The sequence below is a fragment of the Mobula birostris genome, chromosome 10 (assembly GCF_030028105.1).
Source record: "Mobula birostris isolate sMobBir1 chromosome 10, sMobBir1.hap1, whole genome shotgun sequence".
Lineage (NCBI taxonomy): Eukaryota > Metazoa > Chordata > Chondrichthyes > Myliobatiformes > Myliobatidae > Mobula > Mobula birostris.
The window spans coordinates 144644360-144662268 of record NC_092379.1 but is presented as its reverse complement, the minus strand read 5'-3'; the positions used below and the strand labels follow the sequence as shown (position 1 = coordinate 144662268).

At 42.6% G+C, this 17909-nt stretch overlaps 1 protein-coding gene across 3 annotated transcripts in view; it reads right to left on the bottom strand.

Moving 5' to 3' along the window:
• atp11c (ATPase phospholipid transporting 11C) overlaps positions 1 to 17909 on the bottom strand; it is a 218016-nt gene that overhangs the window by 82180 nt on the left and 117927 nt on the right. For all 3 annotated transcript variants that reach the window (XM_072271059.1, XM_072271058.1, XM_072271057.1), the window contains exons 10-14: positions 14846 to 14927; positions 11127 to 11277; positions 8472 to 8669; positions 7257 to 7430; positions 2715 to 2872 (exon numbers count right to left, since the gene is read on the bottom strand). In XM_072271059.1, coding sequence (XP_072127160.1) covers positions 2715 to 2872; positions 7257 to 7430; positions 8472 to 8669; positions 11127 to 11277; positions 14846 to 14927 — 763 coding nt within the window. The remainder of the gene's footprint in view (positions 1 to 2714; positions 2873 to 7256; positions 7431 to 8471; positions 8670 to 11126; positions 11278 to 14845; positions 14928 to 17909) is intronic.

Below are 17909 nucleotides of genomic sequence, written 5' to 3'. Positions count from 1 at the left end.
TTCTCTCCATGATCACGTGACCTTCCTCCGGGTTCCTGGTTTCCACCCACATTCCAAAGATGTACGGGTTAGGGTTAGTAAGTTATGGGGAGAAAATTCAAAGGAGGTACAGAGGGACTTAGGAGTCCTTATGCAAGACTCCCAGAAGGTTAATTTACAGGTTGAGTGTGTGGTAAAGGAAGCAAATGCAATGTTGGCATTCAGTTCAAGGGGAATAGAATATAAAAACAACAAGCTGCACCACAAATGGTCTGCACAATGTCAGATATTCTCTCCACCATGCCCTCTCTGCAACTTAAAGCACGTTTTTTTCCTCCTAGTCCAAATGAAGGGTCAGCAACCTTAAATGATAATTCCATTTCTTACTGCAGATGCTCCCTGATCTGCTGAACATTCCCAGCATTTTTTTTCAGTTTTATACTCAAAATGCATATTGACCATAAACCCTAAGCCTCTAAACCCTCTGCCTTCAGTATATTTTTCTAACATGATAATTACCATCAATCATGCGCATCTGGATCTCTACCAGTCTTGATTAAAGAAAATTCCTGTGGGAATTGACTAGGCACAAAGATGTGCCATAATCAGTGAATCGCCCCTTGTATTGGCTACAAATACAGCAGACGCAGTCATTTGGTGCCTTGGATGACAAAGAACCTCAAGTATAATAGATACAGTTCATTCAATCACAAACACGAGAAAATATAAGAGAAATATAAGTATAAGAGCAAAGAAGTCCTTCTGCAGCTGTACAGGGCCCTGGTGAGACCACACCTGGAGTATTGCGTGCAGTTTTGGTCTCCAAATTTGAGGAAGGACATTCTTGCTATTGAGGGAGTGCAGCGTAGGTTCACAAGGTTAATTCCCGGGATGGCAGGTTTGTCATATCTCGAAAGATTGGAGCGACTGGGCTTGTATACTCTGGAATTTAGAAGGCTGAGAGGGGATCTTATTGAAACATATAAGATTATTAAGGGATTGGACACACCGCAGGCAGGAAGCATGTTCCCGCTGATGGGTGAGTCCAGAACCAGAGGCCACAGTTTAAGAATTAGGGGTAGGCCACTTAGAATGGAGTTGAGGAAAAACTTTTTCACCCAGAGAGTGGTGGATATATGGAATGCTCTGCCCCAGAAGGCTGTGGCGGCCAAGTCTCTAGATTCTTTCAAAAAAGAGATGGATAGAGCTCTTAGAGATAGTGGAATCAAAGGTTATGGGGATAAGGCAGGAACTGGATATTGATAGTGGATGATCAGCCATGATCACAATGAATGGCGGTGCTGGCTCGAAGGGCCAAATGGCCTACTCCTGCACCTATTGTTTATTGTCTAAAATCTGCGGACGCTGGAAATCCAAGCAACACATGTTGACTGTACTCTTTTCTACAGATGCTGCCTGGCCAGCTAAGTTCCTTCACATTTTGTGTGTGTTGTTTAGATACAGTTCATAATGTTTATGGTGCAAAATTCAAGAAAAAGTTACAATTCTTTATCAAAGCTAAAATCCCAAAAACTAAATTAACTTACAGGAATTAATGGTTTAACATCAAGACCAGTTAGTTCTCATTATATTGAGTCACAGAGTTGTACTGTACAGAAAAGACCATACCCATGCTAACCATTCAGCCCATCTGCACTTGTCCCATTTGCCTGCATTAGGACTGAATTTTTCTATGCCTTTGTTATTTGTGCGCACACTTTGGTTCCTGATCCTGTTGGGTGTTGTGTTATTCTGTTAAGCATTATACGCATCCTATGCTCACAATGGAATGTGTGGTGCCATAAGCAGGCTACCCCCATACACGCTCCAGTATGTTGGTTGTTAATGCAAATGATGTAGTTCAGTGTTACGTTTTGATGCAACACTGAATCTTGATTTTATAAAACCTATTTTGTCAAGTACAAAAACAGGCTATCTTGAGAAAGAAAACACTACAAAACACTTATAAACATCATTCCGTGGAAATGGTCATCAGGAAGCACCTTCCAGAAGGGAACTGTCGGAAAAGGCAGTTTGCTTTCGGCAGATGCTGATGTTTCCTAATCAAAGCTGGAATTAGTTACAAGTTAAAAACATTACAATCCAACAGACAAGAAAGCAAGGATGTAATGCTGAGGCTTTGAGGCACTGGCAGACCACACTTGGAGTACTGTGAACAGTTTTGAGCCCCTTATATAAGAAAAGACGTGCTGGCATTGGAAAAGGTCTGGAGGAGGTTCACAAAAATAATTCAAGGAATGAAGTGGTTAATGCATGACCAGCGTTTGATGTCTCTAGGTGTGCATTCACTAGAGTTCAGAAGAATGAGTGGGAATTGCACTGAAACCAATTGAATAATGAAAGGCCTAGATAAAATGGATATGGAGAGGATGTTTCCTATAGTGGGGGAGTCTTGGACCAGAAGGCACAGGCTCACAATAGAGTGACGTCCATTCAGAACAGAGATGAGGAGGATTATTTTTTAAAACCAGAGGGTAGTGAATCTGTGGAGTTTTTGCCACGGATAGCTGTGAAAGCCAAGTCATTGGGTATATTTAAAGAAGCAGTTGATAGGCTCTTGATTAGCCACGGCATCACAGGTTATAGGGAGAAGGCAGAAGGATGGATAATGAATCACCTATGATGGAATGGTGAATGGTGAAGCAGGCAAAGAGCCTAAGTATGCTCCTATGTCATATAGTCTTATTTTTTTGACCCCATGTCTGGATTCTTACTTTTTAGCACCTTGTACTAATGCGACTTCATCGGGAGAAGATGCAGTGTACGTGCACTCGCTCCCTTGCTGTTTTACCAAGCCATCTACTTTGTCCTCCTCTTTTACTTGAACCGTGTGGCATAAACACAACGCACGAAGGAACAGCTCTTCTTTTTCCTGAAAGCACATTAATTTCACCAAAGTGAGATCTCAGCTTACACACATAAATTTGGAATCAAGACTCAAGATAGTTTAATGTCATTTCCAGTACACACGTGTAAACAAGAACAAAATAATTGTTACTCTGCATCTGAGGTAGTGCACAAAACTCAACAGGACAAAGAACACAATAATTAAATAAAACACACCACGTACATTTAAATGGATGCCCCTCTATCCTGAGGATGTGCCCTCTTGTCGTAGACTCCCCACCATGGGAAACATCCTTTCCACATCTACTCCATCCAGACCTTCCAACATTCAAAAGGTTTCAATGAGATCGCACCCCCATCCTTCTAAATTCCAGTGAGCACAGACCCAGAGCCAAGCTTTCCTCATGATAACCCTTTTATTCCCGGAATAATGCTTGTAATCCTCCTCTGAATCCTCTCCAATGCCAGCACATCTTTTTTTAGATGAGGGGGCCAAAACTGTTCACAATACTCAAGGTGAGGCCTCACCAGTGCCTTATAAAGCCTCAGCATCACCTCCCTGCTCTTCTATTCTAGACTTCTTGAAATGAATGCTAACATTGTATTTGCCTTCCTCACCACTGACCCTACCTGCAAGTTAACCTTTACGGTTGTTCTGTACAAGTACTCCCAAATCCCTTTACATCTCATATTTTTGAATTTTCTCCCCATTTAGAAAATAGTCTGCACATTTATTTCTTCTATCAAAGTACATTACCATGCATCCTACCTGTTTCCTCAACACTACCTGCCCCTCCACCAATCTGCATATCATCTACAAACATGGCAACAAAGCCATCTATTCCATCATCTAAACCACTGATACACAGCATAAAAAGAAGTGGACCCAACACCAACCCGTGTTACACCACTAGTCACTGGCAACCAACCAGCAAAGGATCCTTTTATTTCCACTTGCTGCCTACCAATCAGCCAATGGTCTAACCATGCTAGTAACTTTCATGTAATACAATGGGCTCTTAACTTAGTAAGTAACTTCATGTGTGGCACCTTGTCAAAGGCCTTCCGAAAGCCCAAATATACAACATCCATTGCATCCCCTTTATCTATCCTATTTGTAATCTTCTCACAAAATTCCAACAGGTTTGTCAGGCAAGATTTTCCCTGAAGGAAAACATGCTGACTTTGTCTGATCTTGTCCTGTGTCACCAAGTACTTTATAACCTCACCCTTAACAATTGACTCTAACATCTTCTCAACCACTGAAGTCAGGCTAACTGGTCTATAACTTTCTTTCTGCTGCTTCCTTCTTTTGTAAGAGTGGAGTGACAATTTGCAATTTTCCAGTCCTCTGGCACCATGCCTGAGTCCAATGATTTTTGAAAGATCATTACTAGTACCTCTACAATTTCTACCTCAACCTCTTTCAGCTTTTTGAGCACCTTCTCCCTTACTGCATTCCCTTCTCTTCCCCCCACACCCTTTTACATCTGGCACACTGCTAGTGTTTTTCACAGAGACAATTGATGCAAAACATTTATTTCATCTATCATCTCCCTGTCCCCTGTTATTATTTCTCTGGCCTCATTTTCTAGCAGTCTGAGATCCACTTTTATTTTTTACATACTTGAAAAAGCTTTTACTATCCGCTTTGATATTGGTTGCTAGGTTGCTTTCATATTTCATCCTTTCCCTTCGAATGATTCTTTTAGTTGCTTTCTGTAGGTTTTTAAAAGCTTCCCAATCCTCTATCTTCCCACTAATTTTTGCTTTGTTGTATGCCCTCTCTTTTGTTTTTACATTAGCTTTGACTTGCCTTGTCAGCCACATTTGTATTATTTGCTATTTGAGTATTTCTTTGTTTTTGGAATTCATCTATCCCGCACCTTCCTAATCTTTCCCAGAAACTCACACCATTGCTGCTTTGCTGTCATCCCTGCCAGTATTTCCTTCCAATTTGCTTCGGTCAACTCCTCTCTCATATCACTGCAATTTCTTTTAATCCACTGAAATACTGCTACGCCAGACCTTACTTTCCGCCTATTAAATTTCAAGTTGAAATCAATCATATTGTGATTACTGCCTCGTCAGGGTTCTTTTATCTTAAATTCCTAATTGCCTCCGGTTCATTACATAATACCCAATCCGGTATAGCTGATTCCCCTAGTAGGCTCAACAATAAACTGCTCTTAAAAGTCATCTCATAGGTATTCAACAAACTCACTCTCGAGATCCATCACCAACCTGATTTTCCCAATCGACCTGCATGTTAAAATCTCCCATGACTATCGTGACATTGCCCTTTTGACACACGTGCCTTTTCTATTTCCCATTGTAATCCGTGGTCCACATCCCAGCTACTGTTGGGAGGCCTGTATATAACTGCCATCAGGGTCCTTTGACCCTTGCACTTTCTTAACTCAACTCACAAGGATTCAACATCTTCCGATCCTAAGTCACGTCCCTCTATTGATTTGATGCCAGCAGAGTGACGCTGCCTCCTTTGCCTACTTTCCTATCCCTCCAATACAATGAGTAACCTTGGACATTCAGCTCACAACCACAACCATCCTTCAGCCATGATTCAGTGCTAGCTACAACATCATACCTGACAATTTGTAAAAGTGCAACAAGTTCATCCACCTTATTTCTTATACTCTGTGCATTGAGATTTAACACTGAGTACTATATTTGTTACCCTTTTTGATTCTGCATCCTTAATGCACTGATACTTACCCTACTGGCTGCAATTTTGTTCTTTCATCTGCCTGCCCTTCCTGACAGTTTGGCTGCACACTATCTTTGCTTTTTACCATCTGTCCTATCCTAAGTCCCTTCGTTCCTGTTCCCGCCCCTCCTGCCAAATTCGCTTAAACCCTCCCCAACATCTTTAACAAACGCGCCTGTGAGAATATTGGTTCCCCTTGGGTTCAGGTGCAACCTGCCCTTTTGTACAGGTCATACCTCACCATGAAGAGATCCCAATGATCCAAGAACTTGAAGCCCTGCCCCCTGCACCAGCTTCTCAGCTACACCTTTATCTGCCAAATCATCCCGTTTCTACCCTCACTAGCACGTGGCACAAGTAATAATCCAGAAATCACAACCCTGGAGGTCCTACTTCTCAGATTTCTGCCTAGCTCTCTTAAATTCTCTATTCAGGACCTCTTTTGCTTTTCCTTCCTAAGTCATTGGTACCAACATGTACCAAGACATCTGGCTGCTCTCCCTCCCCCTCCAAAATTCTGCAGATGTGATTCAAGACACCTCTGACCCTGGCACCTGGAAGACAGCACACCATCTGAGTTTACTGCTCACGCCCACAGAATCTCTTGTATGGTCCTCTCCTGCTTCCCTCTCCCCCCTCTTTCCCTTCTGCTCCATGGACCCATGCTCAGTGCCAGCAACCCAGTCTCCGTGGCATTCCCCAGGAGGTCATCCTCCACAGCAGTATCCAAAATGGTATATTGAGGGGAATGGCTACAGGGGTGCTCTTCGCTAACAGCCTGTTCAAATTTCTCCTGACAGTCACCCAGCTACTCGCCTCCTGCACTGTAGGGATAACAACTTCCCTGTAATTCTGACTGATTATCTCCTCACTCTCCTGCACAGGCTGAATTGTGCTCCAATGTCAGCATCTAAAATGGACTTGGAAAGACGAACAGCATAGCTTCCAAAGTTCAAAGCTTAAAATTCAAATTATTATCAAAGCACATGTATTCCAATATATTTTCTTCTGGGCATTCACAGCAAATATAAACAAAAATATAAATAAGCAGTAAATCTTGAGAGCATGAGATAAAGAGTCTTTGAAGGTGAGTTCATAGGGTGGGGAAACAATTCAGTGATGGGTGAGTGGAGTGAAGTTATTCCCTCTGGCGCAGGAGCCTGATGGTTGAGGGGAAATAACTGTTCCTGAACCTTAGAGTCTCCATCCCTAAAGCTGGTTGTTGTTATCCTACTGGAAGGATATATGAACAAAAGAAACAATTTGTTACAGAAGAAACACACAAAAGGCTGGAGGAGCTCAGCAAATCTGGCAGAGTCTATGGAGGGGAATGAACATTACAATCCAATAAACTAAACCGTTGTTATAAAATTGGGGAATTATATTAAATGAATAGCAGCTATCATTGGCACAGATGTAGTGAGCCAAACGGTAATCCTGAATATGCTGCCAAGCTCACTGCAAAAACATGGTACTTATACATTATAAACAGAAGAGATTCTTCAGATGCTAGAAATCCAAAGTAACACAATGAGTCCTGATGAAGGGTCTCGGCACAAAACATCAATTCTATTTCTCTCCATGGATGTTGCCTGACCTGCTGAGCTCCTCCAGTATATTGTGTGTGTCATACTTATACACTGTCCATTACAACAATAATTAAAACTACAAACATTGTTACCTTTCCAGCCATCCCACAGATGTCACTATGAAGGCCGTCAGTTGAAGAAAGACCATCCACAACAGACACTGCATTTCCTATGTGTCTATACTTGAATCCATCTATACAACATTCAATAAATTCCATGTTGTTTTCTGTCAGGGTTCCCGTTTTATCAGTGAACACATACTGAACCTGTAAGCAGCAAGATGGGAGGTCAACACACTTTCAACTTAGGTGAAGGTAGGCAATACGAACTGTTTTGAAGTTGTCTATTGTAAAAAAAAGCATTTAATCTACATAAAATTATTTTTTATGGAAAGGATTAGCAGTTCAAAAACAATGAAACTTGAGATTAGAAATTAGTAGAAACTAAATAATTTTAAATGTTAAGTCCAAACTTGGAACAGAACAGTACAAGCCAGTAGTGTAGTGATTAGCACAATGCTATTACAGTCAGACTTTAAAATTCAATTCTGAAGGCATCTGCAAGGAGTCTGTACATCAGAGGTTCCCAGCCTGGGGTCCACAAACCAGTTGGTTAATGGTATGACTCCATGGCATAAAAAAGATGGGAATCCCTGCTGTACATCATCCCTGTGGAATGCGTAGGTTTTCTCCGGATGATCTGGTTTCCTCCCACAGTCCAAAGATGTGCCGGTTAGTAGGTTAATTGGTCATTGTAAATTATCCTGTGATTAGGCTAGGATTAAACTGGGGGTTACTGATGCTGCGGCTTGAAGGGCCAGAAGGGCTCGTTCCATACTGTATCTTTAAATGAAAAAAATAAAAGCCCTTAAGTCCACGATGTGGTGCTGACATTTTAATCTACTCCAAGATCAATCTAACACTTTCCTCCCACATAGCCCTCCATTTCTCTACTGTCCACGTGCCTATCTAAGAGTTTATTAAAAGCTCGTCAACAATGCAGTAAAGCATATTTGGCACAAAATAACCCTGTACAAGAATGTATTTTACAAGATAATTGTTATTGGAGTCATTCGGCATAGAACACAGAAACATGCCTTTCTGCCCAGCAAGTCTGTTAACCATCAGGCTCCCATTTATTTCACCCTCATCAGAGCAAATGAAATCAAAGGCAAAGGTAAGACCCTTAAGTGTTGATAAATAGAGGGATCTTGGGGTCCAAGAATTAGTTTCCTGAAAGTGGCTACACATCACGAGCATTATGATCATACCACAAAGAAACAAACATGAATGCATTCTGATACAGACCTGACCCAGCTCTTCATTAAGATCCGATGTGTTCACCAGTGCACCTTCACCCAAATGATCATCATACATGTCTTTATCCCAGGTAATGAAGTAAGACCCCAAAAATTTCTGCATCTCCACAGTAACATACATAGAGACAGGAATGATGAAGTTGAAGAGTACCATGTAGGAGAGGAAGTCAGTAAACATCTTGACAAACTGTTAACAGATCAAACACAGAAGCACATGCAGTTTTTACTCCATACACACAAGGGTGCAGTTTCCATATACTGATACCTTTAAATACAAAAGCTTTTTATATTGTGTGGTGTGTTAAATAGTTTAGCACAGTGGTTAACGTGACCCTACCACACTTTAGGGCGTCGGAGTTCAGATTTAATCCCAGTGTCCCCTGTAAGAAATCTCTACATGTCTGCCACATGGAAAGTGTGGGTTTTCTCTGGTTTTCTCCCACGGTCCAAAAACATACCCGGTAGGTTAATTAGTCATTGTAAGTGGTCCCATGGGTTAAATCGGGGTTGTCGGGGGTTGCTGGATGGTGCGGCTCGAAGAGCCAGATGGGATTATTCTACACTGTATTTCTAAATAAATAAATCATGACCACTGGCTGCTTAATCGCACTTGTTGTCCACGGGAATGGTACCGGAGGATTGGAGGGAGGCGAATGTTGTTCCCTCGTTCAAAAAAGGTAGTAGGGATAGTCCGGGTAATTATAGACCAGTGAACTTTACGTCTGTGGTGGGAAAGCTGTTGGAAAAGATTCTTAGAGATAGGATCTTTGGGCAATAGAGAATCATGGTCTGATCAGGGACAGTCAGCATGGCTTTGTGAAGGGCAGATCGTGTCTAACAAGCCTGATAGAGTTCGTCAAGGAGGTGACCAGGCATATAGATGAGGGTAGTGCAGTGGATGTGATCTATATGGATTTTAGTAAGGCATTTGACAAGGTTCCACATGGTAGGCTTATTCAGAAAGTCAGAAGGCATGGGATCCAGGGAAGTTTGGCCAGGCGGATTCAGAATTGGCTTGCCTGCAGAAGGCAGACGGTCCTGGTGGAGGGAGTACATTCAGATTGGAGGATTGTGACTAGTGGTGTCCCACAAGGATCGGCTCTGGGACCTCTACTTTTCGTGATTTTTATTAATGACCTGGATGTGGGGGTAGAAGGGTGGGTTGGCAAGTTTGCAGACGACACAAAGGTTGGTGGTGTTGTAGATAGTATACAGGATTGTCAAAGACTGCAGAGAGACATTGATAGGATGCAGAAGTGGGCTGAGAAGTGGTAGATGGAGTTCAACCCGGAGAAGTGTGAGGTGGTACACTTTGGAAGGACAAACTCCAAGGCAGAGTACAAAGTAAATGGCAGGATACTTGGTAGTGTGAAGGAGCAGAGGGATCTGGGGGTACATGTCCACAGATCCCTGTAAGTTGCCTCACAGGTGAATAAGGTAGTTAAGAAAGCTTATGGGGTGTTAGCTTTCATAAGTCAAGGGATAGAGTTTAAGAGTCGCGATGTAATGATGCAGCTCTATAAAACTCTGGTTAGGCCACACTTGGGAGTACTGTGTCCAGTTCTGGTTGCCTCACTATAGGAAGGATGTGGAAGCATTGGAAAGGGTACAGAGGAGATTTACCAGGATGCTGCCTGGTTTAGAGAGTATGCATGATGATCAGAGATTAAGGGAGCTAGGGCTTTACTCTTTGGAGAGAAGGAGGATGAGAGGAGACATGATAGAGGTGTACAAGATAATAAGAGGAATAGATAGAGTGGATAGCCAGTGCCTCTTCCCCAGGGCACCACTGCTCAATACATGAGGACATGGCTTTAAGGTAAGGGGTGGGAAGTTCAAGGGGGATATTAGAGGAAGGGTTTTTTTACTCAGAGAGTGGTTGGTGCATGGAATGCACTGCCTGAGTCAATGGTGGAGGTAGATACACTAGTGAAGTTTAAGAGACTACTAGACAGGTATATGGAGGAATTTAAGGTGGGGTCTTGTATGGGAGGCAGGGTTTGAGGGTCGGCACAACATTGTGGGCCGAAGGGCCTGTACTGTGCTGTACTATTCTATGTTCTATGTTAATTACTGAAGACATAACACAACTTTGAAATAATTAACTATTCCAGGAAAAATTCCTGGTTAGGAAATCCAATTTATTTGTAACTTTAAGGTAAAGTTAAAGGAGACAGCACAGTAGCACAGTGGTTTGCGTAATGCTATTATACTGCCAAAAACCAGGGCTCAATTGTACCGCTGTCAGTAAGGAGTTTGTAATTCTCCCATGTGGGTTTTCTCCAGGTGCTCCAGTTTCCTCCCATATTCCAAAGACGTATGGTTAGAACATTAATGGGTCACATGGCAGTCTAGGACAGTGCAGCCTCTTTGGGTTGGAAGGGCCTGTTACCATGCTGTATCTTTAACTAAGGGTGTTTTGTGGTTTAGAGTTACTAGTGTCCTGAGTATTTGATATAATTTTAAATTCATGAAAATGCAATTCCACCTCATGAACTGTAAAATACAGAATCAGTAAGATGGTTAATCACCCTCAAATGCCAAGGTGTAAAAAATTACCTCACAAAAATCATCGTGAGTAGATTTAATACAAATCTTCTACACTTAACTACAAACCAATGCTTTAATTTTACTATTCCATTACCTTATTTGTATCCCTTTCTTTATCTGTTTTTAAGCTATACCATGGTTCATCATTTGCAGGGTCAAGTTGCCAGATGTACTTCATTGCAGTGCCTATCAAAGATTTACTGATCAATATGCCCAGATATACAATTAAAAACACGTTAATAGACCTGTAATGAAACAACAAAAAAGGGTTAAAATAACTTCCATTATTGTGCCAGGTATATGTGAAAATACAAAATCTGTGTCTATTGCTATCAGTTATCATTTCTTCTTCATTTACCTACTCTGGCCTCCCTCTTCTCCTCTGCTGCCCACCACCTCCTCTTGACCCTTTCTTTCATGGTCCATTTTCCTCCCCATCAGATTCCTTCTCCAGCCCTTTACTTTTCCACCTGTCACCTCCCAGCTTCACACTTCATCTCTCCTCCCTTACCCTCCTGGCTTCAACCTTCCAGCTTGTCCTCCTTTTCCTCCCCCATCCTTCTCATTCTGGCACCTTCCCTTTCATTGCCAGTCCTGATGAAGGGTCTTGGGCTGAAACATCAACTGTTTAATGGATTAAACTCTTCCATGGATGCTGCCTGACCTGCTGCATTTCTTCAGCATTTTGTGTGTTGCTCTGGATTTTCAGCATCTGCAGAATCCCTTGTTTGTAGCTATGACTTCCAGGGTTCTCTGCACAGCTACCCAATCTGTTCTGTGGTTCAGCATTTCAACATTCTGCTCTCTGGAGACTTTATACCCCTGGTTCACAACTGTATCCTTTTTCCTGCTGCACACTAACACATCATTCAGGGTCTTTACTCCAGAAGCATTTCTCTCGTGCATTTCCAAATTTCTCTTATATTTCCTCTTCAATTTTCATTAAAGTGCCAGTCTAAGACATATACATAGACAATAACTTGTAGATAATTCTCAGCAACATTCTATAAACCTTTTAGTAGAAGCACAAACACAAAAGATTCTGCAGATGGTGGAAATCCACAGCAACACACACAAAATAGAAACATAGAAAATAGGTGCAGGAGCAGGCCATTCGGCCCTTTGAGCCTGCACCGCCATTCAGTATGATCATGGCTGATCATCTGGACAAATGCTGGACAAACTCAGGAGGTTCAGCAACATCTACGGAAAGGAATAAACAGTCAATGTTTCAGCGGAGATATTTATTCAGGACTGGAAAGGCACGGGGGAAGATGGTGGGGGGAAGGGGAAGAAGGACTAGTTGGATGATAAGTAAAGATGTGTGGGAAAGGTAAAGGGCTGAAGAAGGAAGTCTAATAGGAGAGGAGAGTGGAGCATGGTAGAAAGGGAAAGAGGGGCAACAGAGCAAAAGGGGAGGCCAGTGACTGACATGTCAGATGCAGTGGAGATGCTCGACAAAGTAGTTCCCCAATTTACGTCAGGTCTACTAATGTAGTGAAAGCTGCATCCCAACAGATGATCTCAAGAAATTCACAAATGAAACGTTGCCCCACCAGGATGGACCTTTTGCAGCCCTGACTGGAGGTGAGCAACAGGTGTAGCATTGGATAAGTGCCAGGTGGAAGATCAGTGGGGAGGATCAAATGGACAGGGGAACTCCGGAGAGACTGATCCCGATGAAAAGTGGAATGTGGAGCGGGGTAAAGGTGTGTTTGGTGGGAGGATCCCATTGAAGATGGTAGAAGGTGTGGAGAATGATATGTTGGATATGGAGACTCATAGGGGTGAGGACGAGAGAAACTGTTGCCCTTACCAGTGTTGTCCTCATTGTTAGTGCAGCAGGAAGATGGGGTGGATCGTGAATGAACAGGAAATGGAGGAGATGCGGGTGAGGGCAGCATCAATGGTGGAGCAAGGGATATCCCGTTCTTCGAAGGAAGAGGACATCTCTGATGTTCTCATTAAAATTACTGCACAATAATTTTCAAAATGTGATATAAGTTGATGCTGCACCTTTGTATATCTTTTAATTTCCAATGACAGGTAATTTTACTGTGTTTCCAAAATAACTACCAAATTCGTCTCTACAGATTCAAGGGGTGATTAATAAGTTCGTGGCCTAAAGTAGAAGGAGTCAATTTTAGAAAACCTGGCACATTTATTTTTGAACATGGTCCCTTCCTACATGTACACACTTAGTCCAGCGGTCGTGCAGCATATGGATCTTGGAGCTCCGGGAAGTGTCCACAACAGGGCTGATTGATAAGTTTGTGGCCTAAGGAAGAAGAAGGTGAGTTATACAGCTCTCGTTACATGCACATGATTACGCAATAAGTTTGAAGTTAATAACTCATCTCCTTCTACCTTAGGCGACAAACTTATCAATCACCCCAGATGAGTTATTAACTTCAAACTTTCTGCATAATCACTCAAAGAGTTGATCTGCATGTGCATGCAATGAGAGCTGTATAACTCATCTTCTTCTACATTAGGCCACAGACTTATCAATCACCCTTGCTGTGAACACTTTCTGGAGGTCCAAGATCCATTTGCTCCACGACCGCTGGACTAAGTGTGTAAATATATATAGTATTAATGGTAAGACTCTTGGCAGTGTGGAGGATCAGAGGGATTTTGGGGTCTGAGTCCATAGGACACTCAAAGCAGCTGCGCAGGTTGACTCTGTGGTTAAGAAGATGTACGGTGTATTGGCCTTCATCAATCATGGAATTGAATCTAGGAGCCGAGAGGTAACATTGTAGCTATATAGGACCCTGGTCAGACCCCACTTGGAGTACTGTGCTCAGTTCTGGTCGCCTCACTACAGGAAGGATGTGGGAGCCATAGAAAGGGTGCAGAGGAGATTTACAAGGATGTTGCCTGGATTAGGGAGCATGACTTATGAGAATAGGTTGAGTGAACTCGGCCTTTTCTCCTTGGAGCGACGGAGGATGAGAGGTGACCTGATAGAGGTGTATAAGATGATGAGAGGCATTGATCGTGTGGATAGTCAGAGGCTTTTTCCCAGGGCTGAAATGGTTGCCACAAGAGGACACAGGTTTAAGGTGCTGGGGAGTAGGCACAGAGATGTCAGGAGTAAGTTTTTTTTTTACTCAGAGAGTGGTGAGTACGTGGAATGGGCTGCCGGCAACAGTGGTGGTGGTGGATACGATGGGGTCTTTTAAGAGACTTTTGAATAGGTACATGGAGCTTAGAAAAATAGGAGGCTGTAGGTAAACCTAGTAATTTCTAAGGTAGGGAAATGTTCGGCACAACTTTGTGGGCCGAAGGGCCTGTATTGTAGTGCAGGTTTTCTATGTTCTATGTTTCTATGTAGGAGGGGATTATGTGGAAAAATAAATGTGCTAAGTTTTCTAAAATTGACTCCTTCACAAACTTATCAATCACCCCTCATACGTACAACTAGTTATAAATGCTCGGTTAGAATATAGGTAACCTCCATGTTACAGAGGAGGGGAGGGAGACAGCATTGCCTGAAAACTGTCTGTATTGTGATTTGCTGCACAGTGAGGCCATATCGTCCCTATATGCCAAAAAAGGAAAGCTAAACATAAAAATTGACACACAAATTCTGTTGAAAATTTTTGGTAGCAATTTGTGAATTCTCCAAAGTGGAGTTTCCATGATTGTAAAGGCAGCAGTTAGATCACTTGCATGTTCTAAATGTAAATCTCCAATTTCACTCAGGTTTAGCACAAATATGTTAACCTTTTCACCCAAAATTGTTGAGAATCAGAATTACAAAATTCCACAAAAAATATTTATAAATTGGAATGACAGAACAATTACTTCTCCACCACTGATCGTTTCTGCGATTTTCCTTGGTAGTTCAATGCCATTTTGGTTTCCATCCCAGTATATATAGACACACCTGCAATCCACATTAACAGTGTTAACTATTCAGTACACACAAGCACAAACATTTACAATTTGAAAAGTGGCTTTATTTCATCTTGGTGTATGCAATCTTTACACAATGAGCATAAAATACCCTCAATATGAAGTCCCTCTTTTTTAAGAATTGTATACAATTTGCATATACAGTGCCTATAAAAAGTATTCACCGCCCCCCCCCCCAAAGTTTTCATGTTTTATTGTTTTACATCATTGAATCACAATGGATTTAATTTGGCTTTTTTGACACTGATCAACAGAAAAAGACTCTTTCATGTCAAAGTGAAAACAGATCTTTATGAAGTGATTTAAATTAATTAATAATACAAAAGACAAAATAATTGATTGCATGTACTCACCCCCTGAAAGTCAGTATTTAGTAGATGCACCCTTGGCAGCAATTACAGCCTTGACTGTGTGGATAGGTGTCTATCAGCTTTGCACATCTGGACATGCAATTTTCCCCCATTCTTCTTTACAAAACTGTTCAAACTCTGTCAGCCTGCATGGAGATAGTGAGTAAACAGCCCTTTTCAAGTCCAGCCACAAATTCTCAGTTGGATTGAGGTCTGGACTTTGACTTGGCCACTCCAGGATATTAACTTTGTTGTTTTTAAGCTATTTCTGTGTAGTTTTGACTTTATGCTTGGGGTCATTGTCTTGTTGAAAAACACATCTTCTCCCAAGTCACAGTTTTCTTGCAGACTGCAGCAGGTTTTCCTCCAGGATTTCCCTGTATTTTTGCTGCATTCATTTTACTCTCTACCTTCACAAGCTTTCCAGGGCCTGCTGCAGTGAAGCATCCCCACAGCATGATGCAGCCACCACCATGCTTCACCATAGGGATTGTGTGTTTTTAATAATGTGCAGTGTTTGGCTTATGTCAAACATAGTGTTTAGTCTGATGGCCAAAAAGCTCAATTTTGGTTTCATCAGACCATAGAACCTTCTTCCAGCTGAGTTTCCCACATGCCTTCTGGCAAACTCTAGCTAAGATTCCATGAGAGTCTTTTTTTCAACAGTGGTTTTCTTTTTGCCACTCTCCCATAAATTTGCGACTAGTGAAGCATCCGGGCAATAGTTGCTGTATGCAGTCTGTCCTATCTCAGCCACTGAAGCCTGTAACTCCTCCAGAGTTGCCATTAGTCTCTTGGTGGCCTCCCTCACAAGTCCCCTTCTTGCACAGTCACTCAGATTTTGAGGATGGCCTGCTCTAGGCAGATTTACACCTGTGCCAGATTAATTTCATCTCTTGATTGATTTAACTGTACTCTAAGCAAGTGCTACCGGGCCGCAAGGAAACGATATGATTTGGCGATATGAAACGATATGAGTCAGCTGCACCTTTCCTCATTCCCTGCCACGGCCACTGTTGAACTTGAACGCACGCGAGGTCATCAGTTGGTCATTAACCTACAACTACTCGATGAGTAAAAAACGTCGCTTGAGAGTTTCTTTGGAAGAGGTGGTAGGGGACATAAAAGGCCTAACAATGATGATAACGCAGAGACAGCTGAGGCCAAGACTGCAAAAAAAAAGAAAGCTTCCTTCAACAGAAAATACGAGTCGTACATAAAATATGGCTTTATTGCGACCGATGACTCGCACGCTCCAAGCCCCCTGTGTGTGATATGTGGAGACAAGCTGTCTAATGACAACAAAGCCCTCAAAACTGCTTCGGCACCTTGCGTCCAAGCACCCTGTACTTAAGGACAAACCCGTTGAGTTTTTTGAGTGGAGAAAACGTGAGCAAGCGGGACAGAAGCAAGTGCTGAGAGCCACCACCTCCACAAATGCTGCTGCTCTGAGAGCATCGCACTTAGTGGCTAGTCATATTGCTAAGGCTAAGAAGCCTTTCACTGTTGGTGAAGGATTGATTCTGCCTGCTGCCAAGGACATGTGCCGTGAACTGTTGGGAGAAGCTGCAGCTAACAAGATGGCACAGGTTTCTCTTTCAGCTACCAGTTTCAAGGAGAATCGATGACATAGCGGAGGACATCGAAGACGAGTCTACCGATGTCAACAACAAGGCAATACTGATGGTTTATGTGCGATAATATTTCAAGACGATGTGCACAAGGATACGTTGTGTGTATTGCCGCTGCCAACTAACTCAACTGGGGCAGAACTAATCAAGTCTTTCAATGACTACATGTCAGGCAAACTGGACTGGTCATTCTGTGTTGGAATATGCACAGATGGGGCTGCAGCTATGCCTGGACAGCTGTCTGGTTTCACTACCCGAGTCAAAGAGGTTGCTCAATGCCAGTCTACACACTGTGTCACACACAGGGAAATGCTGGCTAGCCGAAAAATGTCACCTGCTCTTAACAGCGTACTGAGTGACTTCGTTGAAGTTATCAATCACATCAAAGCAAAAGCCCTTAACTCATATCTGTTTGAGCAGTTTTGCGAGGAAATGGATGCAGAGCAGAAATGCCTTCTCTTACACACTGAAGACAGGTGGCTATCAAGGCGGAGAGCCCTGGCCAGGGTTTTTGAGTTAAGAGAGTAGCTACAGAGATTTCTTTCAGGAAAAAAGTCACCACTGGCAGCACACTTCAGTGACGAGGAGTGGATAGCAAAACTCACTTATCTGTGTGACATCTTCAACCTGCTCAATGAATTCAATTTGTCACTTCAGGGGAGAATGACAACTGTCTTCAAGTTGGCAGATAAAGTGTCTGCTTTCAAAGCCAAACTGGAACGGTGGGGACAGCGAGTGGACAGGGGCGTATTTGACATGTTCCCAACATTAGCTGAAGTTTTGGGAGAGACTGAAGCTGCACCATCCTTCTCACAGCTGGTGCGCAATCACCTATCTTCGCTGTCGACAGAATTCGAGCGTTACTTCTCAACCACAAATAACCCAAGATGTGCAAAGGAATGGGAACATGACCCATTTGTGAATGTCCCCGGTGAATTATCCACGTCAGCGTGAGAAGAAGATCAACTTCTC